The sequence below is a fragment of the Myotis myotis genome, unplaced genomic scaffold (genome assembly GCF_014108235.1).
Source record: "Myotis myotis isolate mMyoMyo1 unplaced genomic scaffold, mMyoMyo1.p scaffold_m19_p_2, whole genome shotgun sequence".
Lineage (NCBI taxonomy): Eukaryota > Metazoa > Chordata > Mammalia > Chiroptera > Vespertilionidae > Myotis > Myotis myotis.
Window position 1 is genome coordinate 13,560,253 of NW_023416324.1, and position 26,255 is coordinate 13,586,507.

The window sequence follows — 26,255 nt, forward strand, 5'->3', positions numbered from 1 at the left end:
AGCCCCCAACAACACCCCTGAGGTCCGGCAGGCACAGGGATGAGTCTTGGTGCTTGAATTAATTAAAATTAATAATAAGATCCAACCCCTATTGTGCCTTTTTTTTCCCTTTTCTACTTCTTTTACAATTCTCCATAAAAGTATAAAGGATAATATTTAAAAAGCCTGTGCAACTTGCTATCCAGAATTAACACTTGTTTGTATTTTGTCATATTCTAACAGTTTTAAAAGTTTTCTTTTCCACATTGATTTTATTTTTTAATGCATTTTTATTGATTTCAGAGAGGAAGAGAGAGAGAGAAACATCAATGATGAGAGAGAAACATTGATTGGCTGCCTCCTGCATGCCCCACACTGGGGATTGAGACCGCAACCCAGGCATGTGCCCTAACTGGGAATCGAACCGTGACCTCATTCATAGGCCGACGCTCAACTGATGAGCCACGTAGGCTGGGCTCTTTTCCGCATTTAGAACCTTATTCCCTCTGGTCTTATTTGTATGTGTGGTTTAAGGGAGCCATCCAGTTTTATTTTATATTTCTAGCAGGGCCAGTGATAGTCTAGACTTTGTGACACTTCCTCTGCCATGTGCCAAGTTCATACTTCATCGTTAAGCAGAACATTCAAACCTATTTCCTCATTTGCTCCTCCTGATGCTGGGACAACCAGCCCCATTGTACAGATGCAGAAACAGAGGCACATAGAGGGGAAGGGTCTTGTCCAAGGGCACACACCGATGGGGATGATAAATGAGTCCTGTGACATCTAACCCTGAGCTCTTTCTCGTCTCTCTACAACGCATAGTTTCTGGTGGTGATAAAATTCACAAATAATATGATCTCATAATTAAATCTGCCATGAGATTGAAATTGTCTTTGTAAGTAAAAACAGTTGAATATGGGCAACTCGTGTGTCAACTATAAAAGGCAATGGAATACTACAAGTGTAATAGGAAGAAGAAATAAAAGCAATTTCAGGAAATAAAAGTAATATCAGGTACACTCTCATGCTGCACTGATTTATAACGAATTGGTTTGAATTTAAGAAAAGCAAAAAGATAAAAAATTATTCTGTCCAAGAACAGGAAAATGAATGAAAGAGCATATGTGAAGTGTCTACTTGAATAAAAACTATTCAGTGTATGTTAAAACTGTGCAAAAGTTCTCTGTATATCTCAGAGTTAGGGTCTAGGCTTGGATCATTATCCGTATGAGTGTGGGTTTTTCATCTGAAGAATGTCTGGCGGGACATTCAAATGTTGTAGGGGGTGTGGGGAATGCTTTGTGGGATTCGCATTGGCGGGCATCTACCATCCCTGCCATCTGCCCTCCAGGTACTGAAAACCAGGTGTCCCCATCCCCACCCCATCACTGTGACCGTTTCCGATATGTCCGCTAGGGGGCGCTGCCGACCTGTGGGAACCGCTGCCAGGGGAAGCCAGGAGCTGAGCAGGGGACCTCACTGAGGAAGGAACCTGAGTTCCAGTTACCGGTGAGCTGAAGATCTCCTTCTCGTTGAAGATTAGATGCAGCTCAGCGGCCGGAGATAACTTTTCCACTTCCAGCCAAAGCCGCACCTCTCCTCGCTCGAGGATGTCAATGTTCCAGCCCGAGATCAGCTTGATCACTGCGAGGCAGACAGAAGGCAGGACGGAGTGGGGTGGGCCTGGGCCCCTTCTCCCCTCCCTACTCGGCACCAGCCCCACCCTGAGCATATTGCGTACAGCGCTTGCATGTCTGAAGGAGACACACTGGGGTGGGGCTCGCTCTAGTGAGCTCATTTTAAGGAAGTGTTTCCTCTTCCCACACCTCGGAGGCTGTGCCTCTCACCCTGGCGGACCCCAAGGACTTTCAGAAACATCAATGTCCAGGCTCTGATTGTTTGGGGCGTGGCCTGGGCATTGGGATTTTGCAAAGCTCCTGGGGTGATTCCAATGTGCACCCAAGTGTATGACCCTGCCCGCTACTAGCCAGCGGAGGGAAGCAGAGGTTCCCATGATGCAAAACCCACCTCAGAAGAAACATCCCCCCTGCCCTCCTTGCATTCCCTTTCTACCTGGCTTCCACTGCTGACACCCCAGGTCTCTGCCCTCCAGCCCCATGATGCCCCCATCCTCGGCCTCCCCACAAGCCCTCCCCTGCCACGCCGCCCGTCCCCCCCCCCCCCCCCCCAGCTAGTTTTTTGCTTTTGCTGATTCAACTCTGCTCCAGACACCCCAGGAGGTGCCTGAGGATTGCTTACCTGGGTTTCTGATCTCATGGCTCAACTTCTTCAGCTTGTCCAGCTCTGGGACAGGGAAGAGCAAGGAAGAAATCAAAGAGAATGAGATACTGGGACCAGTGGGTCCAGGGCAGCCATCCTAGGGCTCCTGCTGGGTGAACGTCCCAGAGAAACACCCCTCAACCTGGGGTCACTTGCAACACAGGCGTTGAAGATGAGCACTGTGGGCCTTAGCCCTGGGGCAACAGAGGGGGATGCAGAGGGGGATGCGGGTCACCTTGAGATCAAGTACCACCTCCCTTGAGAAGTGCCTACTATGTGCCGGGTGCTTTTATCTCACTGGTCCTCACACACTGCTGTGGGGTGAGCATTACTGTCCACCTCTGACCGCTCCAGGCCCACTGGGTTCTGAGCCCTGTTCTTAACCCCCTGTGATATGCTGCCCTGGTCTCTGAGGGCTGTCTGGCCCCAACACAGCACTTCAGTCTAGAAGTCTCCAGGGCAGCTCTGCCGAGTGCTGCCTCATTTGCTAACTGCCTCTTTGTTAGGCTTTCTCTCCTGCAAAGCAGAGCTCTGAGTCTACATGAGTGTCCGGCACACAGTAGGTACCTAATAAACATGTGTTGCATGATGACTTGGCAGCGGCAGAGCCCAGTCTCCTTTCCCCTTGTGAGCTCCAGAGACGTCAGCATGAGTCTGGACTCACAGCAAGAATACTGTCAGAACAAAACATAACGAAAAGCCCATCCCTTTTGCTGACGGCTTTAGTTTGCACAGAGCCATCTAAATGTTTCTGCATGACATTGTTTCAGCTGAGGCCCCGAGAGGTGACATGACTTGCTCAACTCAAACAGCCAGAAAACTGTGGGATTGTAATTGGGTCTGTCTGGCTTCTGCTTCTTAACAAAATCAAAGGACCTCCTGTGCCATCAGCAGGGCTGTCCCCCAGTTGCTATGGAGACAGAAGAGAGTGAGTCTTATCAGTCATTAGCACTGATTTCAGTTCTGTTTTTATTTATTTATTTATATTTTTATTGATTTCAGAGAGGAAGGAAGAGGTAGAGCGATAGAAACACGAAACATCAATGATGAGAGAGAGTCATTGATTGGCTGCCTCCTGTACATCCCCTACTGGGGATTGAGCCTGCAACTCGGGCATGTGCCCTTGATCAGAATCGAACCCGGGGCCCTTCAGTCTGCAGGCTGAGGCTCTCTCCACTGAGCCAAACCGGCCAGGGCTCAGTTCTGTTTAAATCATCCAACATGGATGACCTTTCTATTCTCCGGTTTGTCATAGTCCCCACTGCTCCCTACTGCTATTCTCATTTCTCTGACGAAATGTTTTGTGTGTGTGTGTGTGTGTGTGTGTGTGTGCTTTTTAAGGCTATAGAAGGAAGGGAAATAATTCTAGTACCTTTGCTTATATCCAAATTAGAAAAAGGAAAGAGAGACAAGAAGAATACGAACTCCACCAGGCAGGGATTTTTGCCCGTTGAGTTCACGGAAGTAATCCTAGGACAGTACCTGGCGTATGGAAGGTGCTCACTAGATATTTACTAGTTGACTGGCTGGCTGACTGGGTGGGTGAGGACCCACTTCTCTGGAAATCGCTGCTTTACAAACTTTTGTTGCTTTTTGCCGGCCTCTGGGGGACTCGATCTGGGCCTGTCTCTCTGGGCAGGTGGTAGGGGAGCAGGGACTTACCTGCCTCAGTCAGCGTGTGGCTCGCTGAGAGGTCTTCATCGGCATCGGTGACCACCACCGAGTAGGTGCCCAAGTCCTCGAGACCAGGGTCTCTCAGGATGACCTTGGACCTGGCAGAGAGAGGAGAGCAGGTGCTCCGCGCAGGGCCTTGTGCACTAGAGGCCTGGGGGCTGGAGAGCCTCGGTCAGCTTTGGAGCCTTGCAGCCCAACTGCAGACCCCGGCCAGGCTGGGGAGCAGGGTGGCTGCCTCCTCACACTTGGTCCCCTGCCCAGGGCAGCTCAGGCCTGGCACCTTCAGTGGCCCCCGTTAGAGGGCTGGCCGGCACAGGGTCTCACTGGTTGTACGGCCCAACTCCCCCTATAGGGCTCAAGTCATCAGCATTACCTCCTGCTGGATAGGGCCGAGGCCACGAGCTGCTGGGGTGGAGGCATTTGACAGGGACCTTTGGTCATCTGTTCCCAACCCCTCTTTTTATTTATTTATTTGTTTACTTATTTATTTATTTATATTTCAGAGAGGAAGGGGGGGGGAGAGATAGAGAGAGAGAGAAACATCAATGCCTCCTGCTTGCCCCCTACTGGGGATCGAGCCCACAACTCAGGCATGTGCCCTTGACTGGAATTGAACCTAGAACCCTTTAGTCCGCAGGCTGATGCTCTATCCACTGAGCCAAACTGGCTAGGGCCCAACCCCTCTTTTTTACAAGTGAGATGACACTGAGCCCAGAGATGCTCCAAGAACAAGTCATTGGCTCCCAGGCTAGAAAGGGAGTCCTGTGCAGTTGCTTACAGAAAAACACTCCAAATGAACGCTGTCATTTCAGCCTTAAATGCCCTGTTCCTCCATTTCTCCCTAAGGTGGCAGTCAGCATCCGTAGTGAGAGACAAGCATCCCTTCTCAGGCCCATTCACTCATTCATTCATTCATTCATTCATTCATTCATTCATTATCTGTGGGTCCTGCTGGGGGGTCTCAGCCACGAGCTTCTGCCGACTCATCTGACAACACGTGGGACCCGTGGACTAGCTGTGCCACCCCTCCCCTCACTCACTTGTTAGCTTCCTCCTCGATCTTGACCCTCTGGGGGTCCGGCGGGCCCTTGTAGTCCTTGGACCACTGGAACTCTGAGGCGTCGGGGGCCCCGGGGGCTTCGAAAGCCAAGTAGATGAAGCCCTCCTCATCCACACCAACCTTGATCTCCGGGGCATCTGAGGGTGGGGTCCAACAGAGGGCGCTGATGTTTACAAACAATAACCAGGTCACGCCCCTCCCCTGCTAAACCCTCCAATGGCTGCCTATTGCACTTGCATAAAACAACAACCCCAGACTCCTGCTGTGGCCTCCGAGGCCTTGCAAACGTCACCTCCTCAGAGAGGCCCGCCCTGAGCACCCCGTTAAAGTGACCCTCACCCCGCCATATCACCCCGTTGCATTTCCCTTATAGCATTTATCGCTGTCTCCTTCATGGAACTGGCTCCTGTTTACCGTCCATCTGTGCTGTTGACTTCCCCCCCCCCCAGCCCTCCCCCTCACACACACACACACACTAGAGCGGGGACCTTGCTTTCTCATCCCTGCTGTACCCCCAGTGTGATGTGGGCGTCACCAAATATTTGCTGAATGAGTGAATAATTAAAAGATGGAACGAGATATGCCTTATAGAGAGGAGAGCTGAGTGACTCCATGATGTCCTAGCTGTGCGACCTGATCATTTCACCTCTCGGAGCTACAATAACTTCCGTTCTAAACTGGTTCCTGGGGCGGCTGGTTGGGAGGGCCAGGGCAGGGTAAGAACCTGGCACAGCGTGGGAGGGGACCTCAGGAGCTGTGACTGCAGGATAGGCAAACCCTCGCGTGGCACCTGAAATAATACTTGGGACTGGAGTTGGGCGTTATTTCCAATCTCCACGAAGCGTTGTGTGAGTTTATGAACGTGGCATGTGAAAGCACGGGAGATCCCTTCAATCAGAAGATGTGCTCATAATGTGGGATTCCACAGAAATAGACGGAATGGGGGATGGAGAGAGAAACAGCAGGAAGAAGGAACGCTGGAAGAAGTGTGGAGTGCTGGGGGGCTGGGGTGGGGGTGGAGGGATGGACAGAAGTCATGTCCTGCAATTCCACATGGTCCTCTGACCCCCTCTGAGCCCCTTCTCGACGGACGGCCCAGCCCATCCCTCCGCCTGCCCCCACCTGGCCTGTCCTCCAGGAGCACGGGGTCGGTGGGCATGGACGGCTGCCCCGGACCAGCTGAATTCACAGCCTGCACCTGGAACGCGTACCGCTTCCCCGGCTGCAAGTCAGAAATCTGGGGGTGGGAGTGGGGGAGGGAGGCGAGAGTGAGCACCGAGGACAGCAAAGACCACCCTTCCCGAAACCACGGCCACGGGGTGCTGGGAACCGCGCATGTGTGGAACCCCGGGAAGGCACAGGCTGCCCTGGGGGTGGGGACGGGCTAGGAGCACATCGCTCTCCTGACTTCCAGTTTTTAGTAGGTTCCCCAGTGGGATGGTCTCCATGCCTGTGGCACCTGAAGCCCCATTGGCTCGCAGCTTAACTCATCATCCATCTTCCTGTGAGGACCCCTCTCCCTTCCTGCACCCCGTCTCTCCTCCATGTATTGCCCCAGGGAGCAGCCTTCAACACCTTTTTCTTAAGACCCACACACGCGATCACCAAGCCCCCATTTCATTTCCCCAGCGTGTGTTCCTCCTCGCCTGGATTAGTCCAACAGCGCCCCCAGGGGCATCTCCGCCCAGACCCACTTCCCGGCCTATCTTTCCTCTGCCCGTCTCTCCAGGATGCCAGTCCGATTATGCTTAGATCTGTCAGTGGCCTTCAGGGTCAGGTTCAGATTTTGAGGTTTAGTACCGAGACTCCCCCTAATGTGACCTTGGCCCCTGTCCTCTTCCTCCTCTTGGTGCCCCCTTCATTCCATGACCCCTCAGGGTCCCCGCGTTTGTCACGTCCTTTCATGCCTCCCTGACCGTGCCTCCGCCGAGCCCTCTGCCTGGAGTCCCACCCCCCCACACCCCCTTTCCCAGCTCATCCTTGACCTCCCAGATCCCAGAATCCCTCAGACACCCCTCCGTTGTACAATACACGGTATTGTAATTGCCTGTCACCCAAGGATGGCTCCATGTAGGACCTGCTTCCAGACACTAAGTAGGTGTCAAGAAGTATTTAGTGAATGAAGAAATGGTGCCAAGTCACTGAGGCCTGCCCACTCTGTCCTGGGCCAACTTATGGGGGGGTGGGGTACGCAGAGAGACCATCCATTTCGAGTGGCTCTCGGGCCAGCTGTCTAGCACTGGTTGACTCTACACAGGGAGCTGGCCCCCTGGAGGCGGCGACTGCAGTCTCAGAGCCTTCCCCAGGCCGGGCTTGTCCCCCCTGACTCTGTCTTAGATGGCCTTAATGTTATTTTTTCAAATGAAAGTATTTTTTTTTTCTGGTTACAAAAGAAACACATTTGTTAGGGAAAATATTAAAGCAATTGAGAATATAAAAGGAAGGATTAAAACTCTCCCAGCGGTCCCATCCCCAGAGACAACCAGAATCAACAGTTTTGTAATGATCCATTTAGCCTTTAAATGCACACCATTCGTGTAGAAACATGACATGCGCCGTATTGGTTTTTTTTAGTGTCTTATTCTTTCCACTCTGTGTTGGCTCCTTCAGCCTGTCTTTCCGCCTGGTGCTAACGAACCGAATGCTTATGTGTGGACTAGAAATCCCTACCCTCCTTCCTGCTGGTGAAAGATACCTTCAGGAAAGTGAGTTGGAGAAAATACTCCTCTTTCCCGAGACCCAGAAAAAAAACCTAATCCACATCCCAGAACTGTGCCTTAAACAAGGGAGGCCTGTGAGACCTGCAGCTTCAGAGCTGGAGGCTGTGACCCAGGGGCCTGGAGTCTGTGCTTCTCATTGATTGTCTAAGTCGCCCACTTGTGTCTGTGAAGAATGCTTCCATGGACACCTGAGTTTTCTGGCTTGTAAAGGTGTCTTTGTTATGCTGGGGGATTGTTAGTGCTTTCCTTTCTCCTACAACCACCACAGTTGAATACAGCCAGTGATTCTGCCAGAGTTCTTGTTTATCCAAAGAGTTTTTGTTCCTCATTCAAATGAAAAAACATACATCTGCATATCTGTTTGTTAATATGTAATATGTGTACTATGATATACAGATGGTACTTAATGTATGTATGTCCTACTCTGAATTCTGCTTTTCTTCCTTAGCCACATATGATGGCTATATTTTCATGTCAACACGCACATGTATGTCTACCTCATTCTTTGTCCTATCGCCACTCCTTGAACCACCTAGTCTTCATGCTCCCTGCACAGGATTCCACTTAAAGATGAACTCTGACTTATTTATGCAAACCCCTTGATGGACAGCTAAGTTGTTTCCAACCTTTGCCTTTATAAACTATGCAACAGTGAGCATCGTCATCCTCAGATCTTTGCACACTTGCTTAATTATTTCTTGACACTTCAGCCCTTGAAGCAGAATTCCTGGTTCCAGGGATGAACATGTCCACATGCTGACACGCCTCACCGATTATAAGTGCATTTTTAGGGAGGAGTCTGCTCAGAGTGGAGCAGCTTGTCTACCAGCCAGCCAGCTAACCTACTACCAATTCCTGTGTGACCCTGTGTCAGTCACTCCCCCTCTCTGGTCCTCTGCTGCCATTAAGTGAGGACAGTACTCCCTGAGGGTCCTTCCAGCTCTGACGCTCTGTAGTCCTGCCTTGTCCAGTGGCAGGGAAGGCTCAGGTGGGCCAGCGGATGAAGGGGCAGGGACTCACCCTCAGGTGGGTGCCAGAGATGGGGTCTGGGGTGAGTGGCTTCCACTGCTCAGAGCCTTCCTCCTGGAAGCTGATGAGGTAGCCTGTGACTGGCCCGGCCCCCGTGTATAGCGGGGGCTCCCACTGCAGCATCAGGGAGGTGGCCCGCACCTCGAATGCTCGCACGTCATACGGGGGACCTGTGGGAGACGGGGTAGAGAAGGAGTTGGGCGGCCAGGCAACCAGCCAGACAGCCCAATGGCCAGCCAGATAGCCAGGTACTGAGCAAGCTTGTCAATCTGTCAGTCACAACCAAGCCTGGAAGCCCCTGTTCTGGGCATGGTGGGGACCTGGCTGGCCGTGGCTTCATGACAAAGCTTGTCCTGGGCCTGAAGTAGGGCTAGAGCCTCCCATCCCCGTGCCAGTCAGCATGAATCCTTCTAATGTCTTTGCCGTTTCCGTGTTTAGTGGAAGGGCCACGGGTGTGGCCTCCCGAGTCAGATCACCAGGGCTCATGGCCCAGCTCTACCCTTACAGCTGTGGAGACTCTAGGCAAGTTACTTAGCCTCGATGTTCCTGTTTTCTCATCTGTAAAATGGGGATAATAATAGTTCTTACAATGTAGTGCTGTTGTGAGCATTAATGACATAATTTATGGAACGTGTAAGTACATAGTAAATACCCAGTAACTATTAGTTGTTTATCATTATTGTTGACTAAAGCATCACACATAGTAATTACCTGCCATTCAGGTAAAGGTTTTGTGTAGAAAACAGAACTGAGCTGCACAGAATGATGGAGGGTCGTGATCCTTCCTTCCTGGGGGGAGGTGAGGGGCTCATTTGTGAGGAAACTAACAGGGCTGGGGAGTGGTGTGCAGGTGACCAGGCCTCCTTGTTGGTCCAGGACTTTCAGCGGTAAAACCAAACTGGGCAAACTGGGACGAGTCAGTCACCCTAGCAGAGTGCCTTTGAGACTAGTCTGTGGCGGGAACCAGAGGCTGAGGATGTGCTGAGCTAGAGGACAGTTTGTGCTGGGGTACAGGGCCAGCTGACGGTCAAGGTCAGGGGTCCTGCAAGGCAGGGTGAAGACTGTCTGTGTGAGCGATTACAGGGTGTGTTGGTGGAAGGGCCAGGGGTCTGGTGTCTGGAACCCACAGCGGGAACATGGATGCCCAGAGAGCTCGGCAGCAGTCCTCGCATTGGTTGGATTTGGGGAGGAGGGGTGCCCTCTCACCTGGCTGGGGCATCGTCCACTCTTTGCACTCAAACAAGCTGCTGGGCGCCGACAGCTCGCCGACACCTGCCAAGTTTGCGGCCCGGGCACGGAACTCATAGAAGTGGCCTTCGCAAAGGTTGCTGACCTTGAAGAGCAGAAACACAGACTGAAAGCCGAAGCTGGGGCCTGGGCGGTGGGGGGGAGGAGCAGAGGAGCAGCAGGAACGTGGGGAGAGGTTCAGAGCAGGGAGTCCTTGGGGCTTTAACAAGATTGGCCACGTGGGTCTGCACGTGGAGGCCAGGGAACCCGAGGCCCCTCTCAGCCTCAGGACCTCCACCAGTGACTCACCCGCACAAGCCGGGACGCCAGGCGGGCGGCCACACTCCAGCCTTACCTTGCAGACCTGGGTGGGGACCGGCTGCTGGTTGACCGGGTGCCAGTCCAGCTCCTCCGAGTCGTGCTGGTCCAGGAAGTAGCCCAGGATCTTGCAACCTCCACGACGCTTGGGGGGCTTCCACCCAATGACCATATCATTTTTCCCACAGTTCAGGAGGATGAAATCATAGGGGGCAGACGGCGTAGCTACGGGGAGGCAGGAGGGGAGGCCAGGGGCAGTCACCAAGCCTCTCCAGTGGGCGCCCACCCTGCTCTGGGGGTACCAACTTAGCCAGAGGTGCCCGCTAGTAACCTTGACTTTGCCCCTGGGAGGGCACCTGGTCAGGCATCACTGCATGGCCTCAGACCACAGGTGCTTCCTTCCCAAAGGAAAGGGTGGTCAGGGAGGGGACACTCCCGCTCCCCTCGGGGGTTGGTCCCCACTGGCCTCTGGGATGGACCCTCCAAGATGTGGTGTGTCAGCCCTGCTCCCTGCCCGGCCCCGAGCTGCCCCGAGGACTTACCCAGAGCCTGCTTGACCCTGATGGGTTCGGTGGCCGCTGAGCTCTCTCCTACTCCAGCCTCGCTCACTGATCTGACGCAAAACTCATATTCCTTCCCCGTCTTTAGCCCAGGAACTGTGAACCTGGGAAAGAAATGTGCGCCGCTCAGGGATGGCCTCCAGCTCGCAGACATCCCCAAACTTTTCAGAACAACCTTGTGGGATGAGTGGTAGCCCGTGTGGCAGGATTCCAGGGTCTTACCTAGAGGTACTGCCCTTACCCCCAAAGTGATGCGCACACCTGCAGGGTGAAGTCCTTAATTAACGGTTGGAGGAAGGTGGTCAAAGGGATGCACTTCCAGCCCAACCGGTTGCTCAGTGGTTGAGCATCGACCTACGAACCTGGAAGTCATGGTTTGATTCCCGGTCAGGGCACATGCCCAGGTTGCAGGCTTGATCCTCAGTGTGGGGCAGGCGGGAGGCGACCGATCAATGATTCTCTCTCATCACTGATGTTTCTTTCTCTCTCTCCCTCTCCCTTCCTCTCTGAAAACAATAAAATTATCTTTAAATAAAAGGTACAAACTCCCAGTTATAAGATCAGTAAGTACCAGGGAAGTAATGTCCAACCTGATAACTATCGTTACCTCTCCTGGTTGCTATATGGGAAAGTTATTATGAGAGCTCTCATCACAAGGATAATTTTTTTTCCTTGTATCTGTATGAGATAACGGATGCTAACTAAACCTATCATGGTCATCATTTCACAGTGTCTGTAACTTACACCATCATGTTGTACACATTATACAGTGATGCATGTCAATTATTACTCAATAAAACACTCTTAGAGCCCACGGCTAAAATGTGAATGTGCTGGGGAGGGTACTGTTGGAGGCCCAGGTAGCTAACCGCTGAACCGTGCTCCCTGGTACATCTCTGGGACTTTGTCCTTGAAACACAAGTGGCTTTTATTATCTGCACGCATGCTGAGATTCTAAAACACGGAGTCCCTTTAAAGACCCCCAGAGAGAACTGTCGTCCAGAAACATACAGGTTCACTTGGGGTTGGAGAAAAATGTCCTTCTTATGCTGTCCTTTCTTAATAAAACCCAAATAGTGGATTTCTTTATCCCTTTCCATTTATCAACATTTCCCTCTAGCAAATCTTGTTCTACAGGGAGTTTGACCTCGAGGAGCCCCAAGGACTTAAATCAAGGTTGATGGTCGATACAGCATCAAGTTCCCTGCGCAGGGACACCCACCTCTAACGGGCAATATGCCTTTATGAGAGAATGAAACGCTGCAGGGATGATGGGCAGGCAGCTTGAGCAGGTGAGGCTGGGGTGACTCTGGACCAGCCCCTGCTGACAATGAATGACAACAGTGACAATAATGCATGCTTGTCTAGCACCCAGTTTCTGCCGGGTCTGTGTAAACTCAAGGCACTTGTCCGAATGCCCTCTGTTACTTATCCCTGTTGAAGATGAGGATGAAGTTGAAAGCTGGAGGGGACCTTATGGATCACACTGTCCAGTTCCTTCACTTTATAGGTTGGAAAAGCCCCCCCCCAGAAGGAAAGAGGTGTGCCAAGGGCACACAGCCGATTGGGAACACAGCTGAGTCCCAGCACAGCACCATTAGGTCCATTCATTCATTCAGATAATTTTGAGCACCTCCTATGAGCCAGGTTCTGTGGGGCCCAGCAACATGGCACTGAACTGACCATCACACCCCATGGAGCTGCCTTCATGCTGTCACCCAGGCAGCTCTCCTGGGCAGCACATCCAGCCTCTTTCCAGCCATGAAACATGTAACCTATGACATGCTCATGTGTGATGAGCTCCTGGACTTACCAGAGGAGCATGCCACCCTCCCCTCCCATGTGTGACACATCCCCCAGGCATGTCACACCCTTTACATGACTCCCCTTCAGCCCCTGTCCCTCCTCAGGAAAATACACTCAATGCAAGTGGGGGGAGAGGTGCTATTCTAGGAATAACTTGGACCCAGAGCTAATTTGTCAAACATCCAGTTTTCCTCCAATTTGGAACTTCAGCAGTAACCAATCATGAGTGGCCCCCGCAGCGGACTGGGAGGTGCCGGAGACCAGAGGGTCAAGCTCCTGTCGCTTTTTCAGGGTAAGATGATCTCGGGGTCTGGGGCCCAGGTGAGAGGAGCACAGCCAGGGGTGCTCAGGGCCTGCCCAGGTCACCACCTGAGCCCGTACCCCACAGAGCCTCTAAACTGAGCAAAGGCATGAGCCCAGAAGCCTCAAGGCTCACGGAGCCTGCAGGACCAGCCTCCGAGAGAGGCGGGGCCTCGGAGGGGAGTGGGAGCTGGAAAGGCAAGAGGACTGAGTCTGAGCTGAGGCTGAGAGAGGACCAGTCCCTGACCAGGCAAGTGAGGGATGGGGTCTGAACCCAGGCCTCCCTGGTCCTGGAGCCACTGGCTGCCCTGCACCCTCTGCTCTCTGTACCTCTAAGCTCCTGGAAGGATGAGACCTAATGAGTCACCTCTGTCTGCAAAGAGGAAGCCTTCCTCGTGTGTTTGCTGAAGAAGAGGCCATCTGGGTCAAGGCCTAGTTCCTCCATTTGCCAGATAAGGGAATTCTGGCAAGTCACTGGACCAGCCGGTGCCTCAGTCTCTTCACCTGTCCAGTGATAATAAAGATAATAGTCCTAGGATTATAGGACTGCAGTTAGGACTAAATGACCTAATATCTGAAAAGAGCTCAGAACAGTGCCCAGCACCCAGTACCGTGTTGTGAAATGGGCTTCATTGTCCTTATGGCGCCTCCTTGGAGGGCGCCCTGGTGCAGGAAGGGGTGTGGCAAACTCACTTGTCGCCCTGGATGGGTTTGTTGTTAACTGTTTGCCACTCGGACGATCCTGCCTCCCGGGAGTAGATGTAATACCCCAGGAGCTCTGGGCTTTCTTTCACGGGATCCCAGGTCAGGGAGACAGAGGTCTGCGTGTCACGGAGAGCTTGAACTTGAGCTGGAGGAGGCAGGGTCGCTAAAGACAGAAACATGGACTGAGTAAGGATGCTGAGTTACATGGTACTAACACGACGGGGAGTGGTGGACTGTGGGTTCCAATGTGCCCCAGGGCTCTGGGCAGCTCTTTCCTTGTCCCAGAGGCGTGCCCCAGACTCATGTATTCCCAAAGTCCTCTTTCTTCTTACCTCCAAACATCTCCACTTCCTCACTAGGGCTCCAGCCAACAATCCTTACAATCTTCCTCACTTAGAAGTCACCAGGTCTGCAGTTTTCCTCAGTGTTTATCTTCAATTGCTAGAAAACTTGACTTTCTTTCCTTGAAATTTCTCTATTGACTTTCATGGCTCCCTGAGACTATGCTCCTTGAAGTACGGACTGCCCTGATTTGTTAAATGGACAGATGGATGGATGGATGGATAGATGGATAGATGAACAGATGAACAAATGGAAGGGTGGATGGATGGAAAAATGGATGGATGGATGGATAGGGGATGGATGAATAGACAAATGGATGGATGAATGCATAGGTGAACGGATGAGTGAATATGGCTGGTGCAGGAGCTTCCTTCTCTTTCTACTTCTCAAACTCCTTATATATCTTTTGGGGATCCCCATCTTTTTTCTCCCCAAATGTGGGACTCCTCCAACTTCTGTTCCTTGACTTGCTCTATTTTTCTTCTCTCCTCTCATCTATTCCTATGCCTTCAACCCTCACCTCTCTGCAGGTGACTCCCCAGGCTTTAACTCCAGCCCTGCCCTCTCCCCTGAGTTCTAGAGCTCATCTTCCATTCTCCCCGGACACTTTCCCTTGTGTTCTGGTGGTGCCACAAAGTCAACAGGAAAAGGCTGAACTCAGCATCCATCCAACATAAATCCAGTTTTCAGCATGTGCCTATGCTGAGCCAGGCTCTGCACTTGGCACAGGGGATGTACTGAGAGATGGGCTTGAGGTCCTGGGCACAGGAAGGTCCTGTCAACAACTTCAGCCTCTCGGGCTGAAGACAGTGTGGCAGCGGATAAAGACTGGATGGAGGGGAGAGGCTGGAAGGAGGCCACTCAGGGGCCTCATGTGCACAAGAGACCTGATTCTATCCTTGAGCCGAGGGTTCCATGGCATCGAGTAGTCCTCAGACATTAAAATCAGGACCTCAAGGAGGATTTCATGACCCGAGGAAATGTTTGCAACATAATGTTTACTTTAAAAAGCAGAATGCAAAACTCTACTATGGTTTGATCAGACTTTGAAAAAGATGCATTGATTTGTGTGTGGTCAGAGGGCCAGAAACCCAGGCATCCAGATACTGGGCAGTGGAATCATGGTGGGGGAGTACTCTTTTCTTTCTGTTTATCAGTTTCTCAATTTATTCCTCTTTCCCTTCCTTCCTTTCTCACTCTTTTGCTTTTGGGGGGTACTTTCCCATTTTAACATAATTTTACGTCTGGAATACAAGTCAATAGCTTTTCTTTTTCCTTCTCTCCTCCCCCACCTTTTCCTTTCCCTTCCTTTTTTTGAACTGTGCTGGAACCTTGCCCTCTGGCTAGTGGTCCAGAGACAGCCCACACTGTCTCTCTGGCCACTCACTGGCCAGGGCCCAAATCAGGCCTAAACCTTCGCTGGACCAGAATGAAAGAAAAACTCTACTGGCCCACCAACCCATTCACATTTATTGTAAATATTAGAGGCCTGATGCATGAAATTCATGCAAGAGTAGGCTTTCCTTCCCCTGGCTGCTGGCACCGGCTTCCCTCCGGCACCCAGGATCCGGGACCTGGGCTTCCCTTGCAGTCCCAGCTTCATCCAGAAGGTTGTCTGGAAGGACGCCTGGAAGGATGTCTGGCCTAATTAGCATATTATGCTTTTATTATTATAGATGTACACTCATTTGGCAGGTGAGGACACCAGGTCTGTAGCTCTGAGATGACGTGCCCAGGCGCATGCCGTGCTGAAGATGAGAGCTCCCTAGCAGGTGAGCCAGGGCTCGAGTGGGACAGCTGAGCCCCCACCAGGAGGCCTGCTCAGGAGGCAGGAGTGGGTGCTGGTTGGAGACCTTTAGAACTAAGGGCCCACTTGGTCACACTCAGCACCTGTGCTGGACCCAGCTGGATGCTGCAAACTGTGAACTGTGGTTTGGAAAGAAAAGCCTGTATGTCCATGAGCCCTCTGCCCAGAGAAATGTGATTGCTGATGTCCTGACATTTCCCAGGCTGAGGTCATGCTGCTTTTCAGCTCCGTGGAGGCAGAGGCGGTCAGAGACAGGGAAATGGGCCTGGCCCTGGCCCTGTGGCCTGGGGTCACAGCCCTGAATGCTGACAGCCCAATGCCCGGGCCCAGCCTGCCCCGCCCCCACCCATCCTCTGCACCACACAGGTACCTGGCTTTCCCTGCAAGGCGATGGGCTCGCTGGGCTCCGAGGGGTCGCTTATGCCATACTGGTTCATCGCTCGCACCCTGAAGACATACGACTTCCCTTTCTCCAGGTCCAACAGTGCGAATCTCGGGGATTTCACAGGAGTTTCTGTGCTGATGGCCTCCCAGGTGCCACTACCTATGACCGACTGACAAAGGAGAGAAACTCGCGTTGGTTAAGCAGTTGCCGGAGCTGCTCTGTGCTGCCCACTTCCCACACATGCTCTCACTAACGTTCGTCCCGGCCAAGGCTGCCCCTGAACGCTGAGCTCTGGATCCACCTGCCTCCTCGCCATCTCTACCTGGATGCCCACTGAGCATCTCACCTGCAACATGTCCAGAACTCGACCCTGGGGCGTGCCCCAAACCGAAGCTGCCCACATGAGTTAGGTTTTGCTCAGGCCCAAACCTTTGGAGCGGTCCAGGACTCCTGCCCTCTTTCCCGCACCCCCCAAATATGCTCCATCCCCAAATGCAGTCGGCTCTACCTTCAAAATGTATCCAGACTCCAACTATGACTTACCACCCGCAGGTCCCCTGCCACAACCTTGATCCAAGCCACCATTGTCTCTCAGATCTGAGTTATTTTAATGGCCTCCTAGCTGGTCTGCCTGTTTATACCTTTAATTCCCTTCAGCCTTTTTCTCTCCAAATGATGGTCTGAGGGCTTCTTTTACAACATGTGTCAGGTGGTGTGCTGATCTGCTCAGAACCCTCCCCAGCCCCACATCTCTCTTAGAGCGAAAGCTTCTCTAGGGTCTGGCCCTGGCCACCTGTCTGGCCGCATGTCATGCTCCCTTCGTCCACCCACCATGGCTCTGTGCCCCCTGCTGCTCCTTGATTGTGCCAGGCCCAACCCCTGCCTCGGGGCCTTTGCACTTGCTGGTCTCTACACGCCCCCTCCTCTCCCCCCCCCCCCCCCCCGCTGCCCCCCAATGTTCTTCCCTCAGAAATCTCTTGGCTGGCTCCTCATCTCCTTTAGGCCTTTATTCAGCACTCACCGTCCTGGGGAGGACTCCCCAGCCCTTCCACCTATGTCAGCAGCCCCCCCCCCCCCCTGCCTTATGTCTTCCTCCTCAGGGCTACCACTAGCTAATGTGCTAAATATGTTACTCATCTGTCTTGTTTATCATGCGTCTCCACTCCCTACTTGAATGCCAGCTTCAGAGGCAGGGTTTTGTCTGTACCTGGGGCCAATGACAGTACCGGCACATGGGAAGTGCTCCATCTATGTTTGTGGGATAAATACTAAATGAATAAATGGATGGTAGGTGTTAATTTCCCCGCTGATGGGAAACACAGGTTCAGGGAGTTTTGGTAACTGGGGAGAAAGTCATGCATCTAATAGCTTGTGTATTTAGTATTTAAGCTCAGGCGTGAGCGCCCCCAAACCTGCTCACTCTCCACAGTGCCAGGGACCCCAAAGGCAGCCATAAATTCTGCGTCTCTGGGCAGATAGAGGGTGAAGAGCTGAGGGGGATGCAGGCTGGTGAGGCACCCAGAGGCCACTCTGCTGAGTCTGGGTATGAGACTTAAAGCTGAGAAGCACCAGGGGACCCCTGACCCTGCCTTCCTTGTGCTCCCCCACCACCTCCACCCCAAGGCCCACCCAGTTGCTGGTGTCCTAGAGCCCAGTGAGGCAAGAAATCGCCAGAAAACCAGTGAACGTTTCTGAACACTGGTGCGCCGTATTCTGTTTTAAGGCTTACAGGCTTTAATTAACTTGATCCTCATATTGACCCTATAAAGTGTGTACAATGATTATCTCTATTATATAGGAGAGAAACTGAGGCACAGGGAGACTAAATAACCTGCCCAAGGTCACACAACTAGGTAAGTAGCAGAGATAGGATTTGAACCCAGGCAGTCTGACTCCATGGTCTAACCACCAGTGGTTCTCAACCTTCCTAATGCCGTGACCCTTTAATACAGTTCCTCATGTTGTGGGGACCCCCAATTTCATTGTTACAAATTGAACATAATTAAAGCATAGTGATTAGTCACAAAAACAATATGTAATTATATATGTGTTTTCCGATGGTCTTAGGCGACCCCTGTAAAGGGTCGTTCGACCCCCAAAGGGGTCGCAACCCACAGGTTAAGAACCGCTGCATTGGACAGACTCCACAGCCTCGCAAAACAAATCCTCAGTTCTTGGAATAGCTTTCCTATGTCGGAGAAATAGATCACCCGTGAGTGTGTGAAGAGAGGCCCATTTGGGCAACCAGAGGCAGAGACGCCTCGCTGGAACCTTTTACTCATTGATCCACTAATCCTGTACTGTCCGCCTACTATGCGCCAGGGTCTCTAGACTCTAGAACATCTCCTCGGGAAGTGTTCACAGGCCCATGGCTGCTGGCCTGGGCTGAGTGCTGCGTCTTATTTCACCCTCACGGGGGAGGATGTCAGTCTATGCCTTAGGAAATGAGGTTCAGAGAAGTTAGGAAACGGGCTCACGCAGCACAAATCAGATTGGAATGATCTGTCGCCACACTGTCCTTCTCCACTGTGACATCCACTCCACAAAGCTGCCCCCTCCCAGACACCTGCTCCCACCCTGCCCCGGTGAGAACGGCCTCCTCTACACCCCCGCCCCGTGCCCTGTGAGTGCCGCCGCCATGACCCCGGCTGGCGCGGGCTGCCTGGCTTCCCTCCCGTCATGGCTCTGGCCAAGAGGAGTTGTGTGGCCTGATGCATGGCCCGATGCCAGCCAGACTGGGGGCGGGGATCTTACTGTTGTATTGTCTGTGTCTCTTAATTTTGAGTGTTTCTATGAATAGCCTCAGGCACCGCCATCAGAAACTGCCTCTAGGGCTGGAGGAAACCCCAAAGGGCCCTTTGCCTGCCTGCTCCTGTGAAGGGCCAGCTCAGGGACCGCTATTCCCTGCTCTGAAGGCCTCCCCAGGGGACACGGCCTTCCAGGGGCTCTCGGCACTTCCCTGACTCCCCACAACCTGCTCCCACAGCAAGTCTATTTCTCAGGTCTTGGGGTCTCCTACCTTCTCCAGGGAGTATGTCAGCGGAGCTCTGCCCCGGGGTCTCGGCTCCTCCCAGCCCAGGACCGCGTAGGCCTCACGGATCTCGCTGGCATGGACATTGGTTGGAGGCGAGGGAATGGTCACAAAGCCTAGAATCAGAGTCATCCAGGGCAGAGATGAGTGGGCCCTTAGAGACCCCTAAACTCAGCCCCTCATTTCGTAGAGGAGGAAACTGGGGCCCAGAAAGGGGCAGGAACTTGCTCCTGGTCACCCAGCAAGGCCGGCAGAGCTGGGGCCAGAAGGTGGGCTTCCCGATGTCCTGCCTAGGACTCTCCACCCCGTCCATGAGGGGCACAGCCAGACGGGCCACCCTCACCTGAGAACTCTGGCTCTTCCAACTAAAACCCTCCCTCACACCCCCCACCCTCCAGGGACAGCTTCCGTCTCTCTGCCGGTTCATGGACCAGTTTCCAGAACCATAAAGGGGGCTGGAGTCTTGAGGCAAAGGATCAGGAGGTTCCCACGTACCTTCCAAATCATCTGTGCTGATCACGATCTTGTTCCCCAGGTCAAAGGGGATCTCTAGGATGGAGAATGGAGCAAGTTGGGGGAGAAGTAGGGGTGCAGGGTATGTGGGGGCTGGGTCAGGAGGGTCTGGGCAGGACCTGCCCTGCTCAGGGGTGCCGATTCCTCCCCCTGTTCCTGGCCATGGCCTTTCATTGTGTGACCTCAGGGAGGTCCTCTCTGGGCCCCAGTATTCCCAGGGGTCCAAAGTGGAGCACTGCTGCTCTAGAGCTTAAGGGATGCTCTGTCCTCTCAGGAAAACGAGGACCGAGAGGAGGCGTGATGTGCCTGGGGTCAGAGACCTTCTGTGTCCCCTCCCTTCCCCCGGGGCCCCGAGGCAGGGCTGTTTCCTCCTTCAGATCGAGAGCATCTGTAGCGGTGCTGTGGTCCTCCCCCAGCTTAGCATCTCCTGTGGACGGGTTTGTGCTTCCTCCATCAGACCACCTGTGCCCTCCCCTCAGGCCGGGGGTTCCTAAGGACACACTGTGTTTCTTCCAACCGACTAGAGGCTCTTGAGGCCCTGTCTCCTCCATTGGATTAGAGTCCCTGAGGGCTGGGCTGGGCTCGCCCTTGGAATAGGGTTTGGAATGGGCTATGCATTTTCCTGGGTGAGTCAGTCACCCACCTGTCTTCCTCTGAGCTTCGTCGGGGTCGCCCATGACAACCGGTTCTGAGGCCTTGGAGGGGAGGCTGCTGCCCGCCTTGCTGACGGCTCTCACCCGGAACCGATAGCTCTGGCCTTTGAGGAGACCTTGGATTGGGCACCGACAGGTCCCGCCGGGGGCCTCATGGCAGGGCACCCATTGCCCAGACTCGCCCTGGCACCTGTCGGGGAGACGCCAGCTTCAGCCCCTGCCTGTGACTCACGCCTTCCCTGTGTGAGCCTCTACCAGGGCCATCTCCCTGTCCGAGGCTGCCTGCGAATTTAAGTCCTGCTCCCCATTCAAACGCCTGGCTCCAACCTCGGGCCCCCAGGAGGTGGGGGTCATCCTTCACCTCCCGTGATGGAACTTTCCATGCCGTTCATGGAGCTGCCCCAGGTGCCTGAGCCGTGCTGTGCCCTCCACACCCATCAGCTCATTGAATCCCAACAGTCCGAGAGTCAGGTGTGATGACTGTCGCTCTACAGCCAGGGATGCACAGCTCAGAGAGGGAGAGGACTTGCCCAAGGCCCACAGCGCGTGAGTGGCGGAGTTAGGCTTTCACCCGAGGGCTGTCCGTGCCCGAAGTCGCGTGTGGTCCAGATTGACCCTCAGAGCTGGGCACCGTGCCCTCAGGCCATTTCACAGCAACATTATGGGTGGGATGGGGCAGTGGTCACCTGACTCCACGCTAATGAGCAATGTGACTTCGGGCAATGTCATCGCCCCATGTATCTGTTTCCTTATCTGTAGACCGGGGCACCCAGGAGCCCCCTGCCCCTTAGATGGGGAGGTTGGAAGGACGCAGTGATCAGGTGCGAAGCCCCAGGTACACGGTTCTCGAGCCCGTCAGTGACAGGACTGCGTGTTGTGTCAGGCTTGGGCCTCAGAGCTGGTGGCGCTAAGGAGGCAGGTGTCCCGGGGCCTCCCCTGCCTGGTGTGCCCCTCCCTCTGGGGTCACAGCCACTCTGTCTGTCACTCAGGAAGGGAAACAGTCAACAAGGGCACATGTGTCGGGTTTCAGGCACTTAATGTACCCCCCCTCCCCCACTTTCCTCACCCCCACCCCCTTACTGTAAACAATCCAGAGGCCAGCGGCTGACTCCAGGGTGGAGTTTCACTGAACACCCTTTTATTGCCCCTAAAGTGAGCAGCACAGTCGACCTTCTGCCCTATTCGGAGACTAGGCATGGGGCTCCCTCTCCTGTGGCCCCATTCTTGTCCTCACCACCAGGCAGAGGGCGACCCTCCCCGCCAGGGACTCTCCACTCAGGCGGCTGACTCACTGCTCAATGGAGTAGCCGGTGATGGGGCTGCCCCGAGTGTCACTGGGCGGGGTCCAGGTCAGGATGAGGCAGTCTCTGTTCACATCCAGGCATAGGACGTTCAGGGGGGAGCCCGGGGCCCCCATGTTCTCTGCTGCAGCATCTGAAACACGGGTGGGGTGAGAGGGCGGATGGGGAGAGAGGGGAGGGGGAGGCTCTTCCAGTCCATGTCCACTGGGCAGCGGCTCCCTCCCATGCCCGCCCAACATCCTCTTCCATTCCCCGTCCAGGGGCTCAGAGCTGATCTTGAAGACCAGGACCCGAATAATAGCGTCCTCCTCTCAAACCACAGCATCTGGGTGGGGGGACTACTGGGGGCCACTCTACACCTCCATGTGGACAATTGGTCTCTGGGCTTCAGCGGTCCCTCTGCCCCGCCCCCACTCACCTCTCACAAACACGTAGGTGCTCTGCTCCCGGGGCCCCAGGGGCGAAGGCACCTGGATTGTGTAGAGCCCCTCGTCCTCCTTGTAGGCGCAGGACACCTGCAGGGACGCCTGGCGGTCTGCATAGAGGGTCTGCCGGCGTCCTGAGGACCTCATCCGCCTCCCTGATGAGGAGAGGGGTCCCGTGTGAGCTCATGGGGGATCGCGGCCTCACCTGGGAACCTGCAGATGCCCTGTGGGGGGCGGGGGGGGGGGGGTCCAGGCAGAGGTGGGGCTGGCGTGGTGATAGCCTGAGGCTCAACTGGGGAGTCAGGGAGGGGGAGGTGGCCTCCAGGGCTTTGCTAAGGTGGCCACTGAGCTCTCCAGAAGGCTTGGGGGTGGGGCAGGGCCCAGGGAAGGGGTTTGGGACCTCCACCAGGGGAATGAGGATTTAGGGAAACGGCTGGGTGGGTGGCTCAGTGAGCAGTTGGAGGCTCTGTGGGAAAGGGAAAACAAGAGATGGGGCCTGTGTGAGGGTCAGGGGCTCTGTGAGGGGACCGGGGACCCACTGGAGGGGCTGGGGCTCTAGGAAGGGGTGGGAGCTCAGTGAGGGGGGATAGTGACTGAATGAAGGGAGTGAGGGCTTGTTGAGGGGGGTTCAGAAAAGAGGTGGGGCTCATTGAGAGAGCTGGGGTGGCAGTGAGGAGGGTAGAGGGCTCACTGGAGGGTAGGGGTCATCGAGGAGAATGGGGACTCAGTGGGTGGGACCTTAGGGAGAGGAATGGGGACTGAGGAAGGGGCTCTGGGACTCAGGGCGTGGGCCCTGCCCCAAGGCCACGCTGTTGGGCCGTCCTGCTCTTTATCCCACTCCCAGGCCCCTCCCTCCTGTCGGCACCTCTATTCTGGGGGACCCACGGGCTGGGAAAACATCTACACTGGTTATTGCAGCTGTTCCTCGGGGCTCCCTGTGGCCCCTCCCCTCCTCCGCCCCCCCTGTCCTGGCAGGTGCTGCCTGCCCGGCTCAGAGCTGCCCTGCTGGGGTGGGGTGGGGGCGGCTGTATTCCTTGTCCTTTGGCTGTGGGCCTAGTCACAAGTGGGGAGGAGGTCCAGCCGTCCTCCTCCCAGGCCAGACACCTCTCTGCCATATCTGACCAGCCTTCTGCAGCCTTGCCTGTGCCACCCGGGTCTTCCAGCTCCTGGGTGGTGTTTATTCACCAGCACCCACCCCCGGACTCTGCAAAGCCCTGCACGACTGTCACAAGCTGCCCTGAGCCCCCTCGTGCCCTCCTGCCCCCTGGCCTTGGCCTCTTTTCCCGGGGCTGTGGGTGCCATCTCTCACTCTTAGGGCTGAGCCAGGGCCTGACCATGGCGGGCTCTCCGCGGGCAGTGGCTTCCTCCCTCCTCCCCGGCCGAGGGCCCCTGAACGCCTGGGCCTCCCCCTGCCACACGGATGCTCGGGGCCCAGGGTTGGCCATGGAACCAGGGCTGCAGTCCCCCTTCCACGTCTGCCTCCGAAGGCTGGGGCCCGGGACGGGGGTCCTACCGTCTCGGAACCACTGAATGTTCTGCTCCGAGTCTAATACGTCTTCTGAAAATGAGCAGGTCAGGGAGAAGGGTTCCTTCTCGCGGGCGAAGACCGGTTTCAGCACCGAGGTGAAGTCCACGTTGGGGCCGAACGTCAGTCCTGGGTGGGGCCAGACATTGAGGACAGAAGTCTCCTGAGGCCGCCAGCCCGGCCTGGGGCTTGGGTGGGAGCAAGGACCCTTCTGGGGTGTCCCCACTCTCTAGTCACAGTTCTTGAGGTGCTTTTAACGAGGAGGGGGGCCTGGTCCTGGGGTGGGGGAGAGATGATCTAGGTGGGACCAGATGAGCCGAAAGAGCAACTGCCCAAAGGTCACGTCCATTTGTCTTTTTGCCTTTGCCCTTTGCTCCATTTTGGCCACTGGGCAACTCAGCAGCTGCCTTGGGACCCCCAGAAACCAGCCTGCAAATGTTAACAGCTCAGAGGCAAACCCATGGGGACGTTCCTTAGTGGGCAATGGACGGCTGTATTCTAAAGGGGGGCTGTGGGCGGCCTGACGAGAAGTCCCAAACCCCCTCCCCCCCAAGGCTCGAACCTCCCCCAGCCTCCTTACTTTTAAAGATCTCCGAGTCGAAACCAGCATCCTTCCCCAGGTAAGCTGAAAAGCAGAGCACGCGGAGTCTGAGGCGGTTCAGACCCACGTTCCTGCTAGATTGTGGCAACATGGCCCTTGGTGTGGGTTTGAGTCCTGCTCAACAGAGGGGCTCCCCCTTGGGCTCTGGGACAGCTCCTTCACCCCTCTGTGCCTCAGTTTCTACCTCGGTAAAATGGGGACTGCGATTCTGACCTGGTGGTGGTGGGGTTCTGAACAAGTGAATTCACGTGAACAAAGCCCTCAGCCAGAGGCACTCAATAAAGGGTTTCCTGCCCAGCTGGCTGGCTGAGTGGTTGAGCGTCCACTTATGAACCAGGAACTCACGGTTCAATTCCTGGTCAGGGCACATGCCCGGGTTTCGGGCTCCATCCCCAGTAGGAGGCAACGTCAATGATTCTCTCTCTCTCCCTCTCTGAAATCAATAAAACTTTTTAAATAAGTAAATAAATAAATGGCTTCCTTCCCTTGCCCGACTCTCGGCCAGGATCACATAGTCTTCATAGAGGTAGAGCCTGGTCAGACCAGGGTTTCGGGGTGGGGTGGGGGGTGAGGGGATGGGCAGTGCTAAGGAGCCATCAGGGGGCTTAAGGGTGAAATCCAAATAGCTATTGGCATAGACACCGGAGACTAGTAAGGACGCTTCTGGTCACATAGTAAGTACCATGTGCCGCATATTAACTTAATTCCACACTAGGCCTGCGGGTTGGTGCCCTTATAACCCTCTCAGACAGATGAGCAAACTGAGGTATAATCGCCCAACCAGCCGGAAGCTGTCATGTGGCATTGGTCCCTGGGAAGCGGTCCAGGACCTGCTGCCCGAGGTCACACAGAGTCAGTGGAAGACTCAGGATGAGAACATAGAGCGCCTGCCTCCTAGCCCAAGGCCTCCCTCGAGGACCCCCACAGATGCTACGGAGGTGAGAGCAGGGGCGGGGTGGGGTGGCAGGCAGTGGTTGGTCTTAGTGAGAACCTGGTTGGAGTCTGGGGGCCAAGAAGAAGCCTGGTGGATCCGAAGTTGCTGGCCTTGACGGAGAGGGAAGCAGGATCTGGAGGAAGTGAGGGGAGGATGGGCGGGCCGAGGGGGCGGGGCCTGAAGTCTGACCTTGGGCTTGATTCTGGGCACAGCCAAATGGGGCAGTGGAGTCAGGGGGGAGTTGGTAGGGTTTGGCCTTTGCCCCTGAGGACCTCTCAGCAGGGCAGGTGGGGCCAGGTCACCCTCAGAGGCCCTGAGCTGGACCTGGACCCAAGCCCAGCCCGACAGGACAAGCGCTCTTCGGAGACGGCTGTCTAGGTTGTGCAGGGACTCTCACTTGCTCCAAAGAACCCAGGGAAGCAAGCATCTCCTTGGCTGCCCTGGTCACCTGATCCCAGGCCGAACACCCCTGCGCCGGGGCCCTTCCCGGAGCCTGACCGCAGACTCAGGTCCTCATCTGCTCATCCTGGGTGTGCTGTGGGCCGGCCTGGCCGGTGGGCGCGGGAGGACTTACTGCGGACAAGGACTTTGGCGAAGGAGGAGGCCTGGCCGTGGGCGTTCTTCACCTTCACCGTGTAGGTGCCTGTGTCCTCCATGGTGCACCTGAGGGGGAGAGAGGGAGAAGTGCCCCCCAAGACTGCTGGGCTCCCTGGGAAGCTCAAGTCCCCAGCTGCGGGTGCGAAAGGTGGGGCTTAACGGGGAGTCCTGGGGCTGGGAGACTTCAGGCTCTGGCTCGGCTCCACCTCTGAAACGCCGTGTGCCTGTGGGCTGGCCACTGCCCGCTCCATGCCGTGTCCACCTCTGGGAACTGGGGAGCTGACAGCACCTAACCCCTCTCAGGTGACAGCGCTCTGAAGCGATGATGGTTACTGCTGACGCAGCAGGAACAGAGAGGTTGGGTGCCGAGCCCAGAGTCACACAGCAACTGGAATTCAACCAGCTTTAGGGCGGAAAGCCCTCTCCCAGGCATGGCCTCCCCCATCAACACCTGCAGATCAGAGGCCTGGAGCAGGCTCC

At 54.9% G+C, this 26,255-nt stretch overlaps 1 protein-coding gene across 1 annotated transcript in view; it reads right to left on the reverse strand.

The window, feature by feature from the left end:
• MYOM3 (myomesin 3) overlaps positions 1-26,255 on the reverse strand; it is a 53,216-nt gene that overhangs the window by 14,594 nt on the left and 12,367 nt on the right. The window contains exons 7-25 of the mRNA XM_036351733.1: positions 25,753-25,841; positions 24,224-24,268; positions 23,632-23,772; positions 22,112-22,273; positions 21,685-21,826; positions 20,383-20,582; positions 19,722-19,775; positions 19,215-19,342; positions 16,181-16,364; positions 13,650-13,824; positions 10,833-10,954; positions 10,328-10,515; positions 9,952-10,078; positions 8,737-8,915; positions 6,119-6,233; positions 4,977-5,133; positions 3,925-4,034; positions 2,242-2,286; positions 1,490-1,626 (exon numbers count right to left, since the gene is read on the reverse strand). Coding sequence (XP_036207626.1) covers positions 1,490-1,626; positions 2,242-2,286; positions 3,925-4,034; positions 4,977-5,133; positions 6,119-6,233; positions 8,737-8,915; positions 9,952-10,078; positions 10,328-10,515; positions 10,833-10,954; positions 13,650-13,824; positions 16,181-16,364; positions 19,215-19,342; positions 19,722-19,775; positions 20,383-20,582; positions 21,685-21,826; positions 22,112-22,273; positions 23,632-23,772; positions 24,224-24,268; positions 25,753-25,841 — 2,500 coding nt within the window. The remainder of the gene's footprint in view (positions 1-1,489; positions 1,627-2,241; positions 2,287-3,924; positions 4,035-4,976; positions 5,134-6,118; positions 6,234-8,736; positions 8,916-9,951; positions 10,079-10,327; positions 10,516-10,832; positions 10,955-13,649; positions 13,825-16,180; positions 16,365-19,214; positions 19,343-19,721; positions 19,776-20,382; positions 20,583-21,684; positions 21,827-22,111; positions 22,274-23,631; positions 23,773-24,223; positions 24,269-25,752; positions 25,842-26,255) is intronic.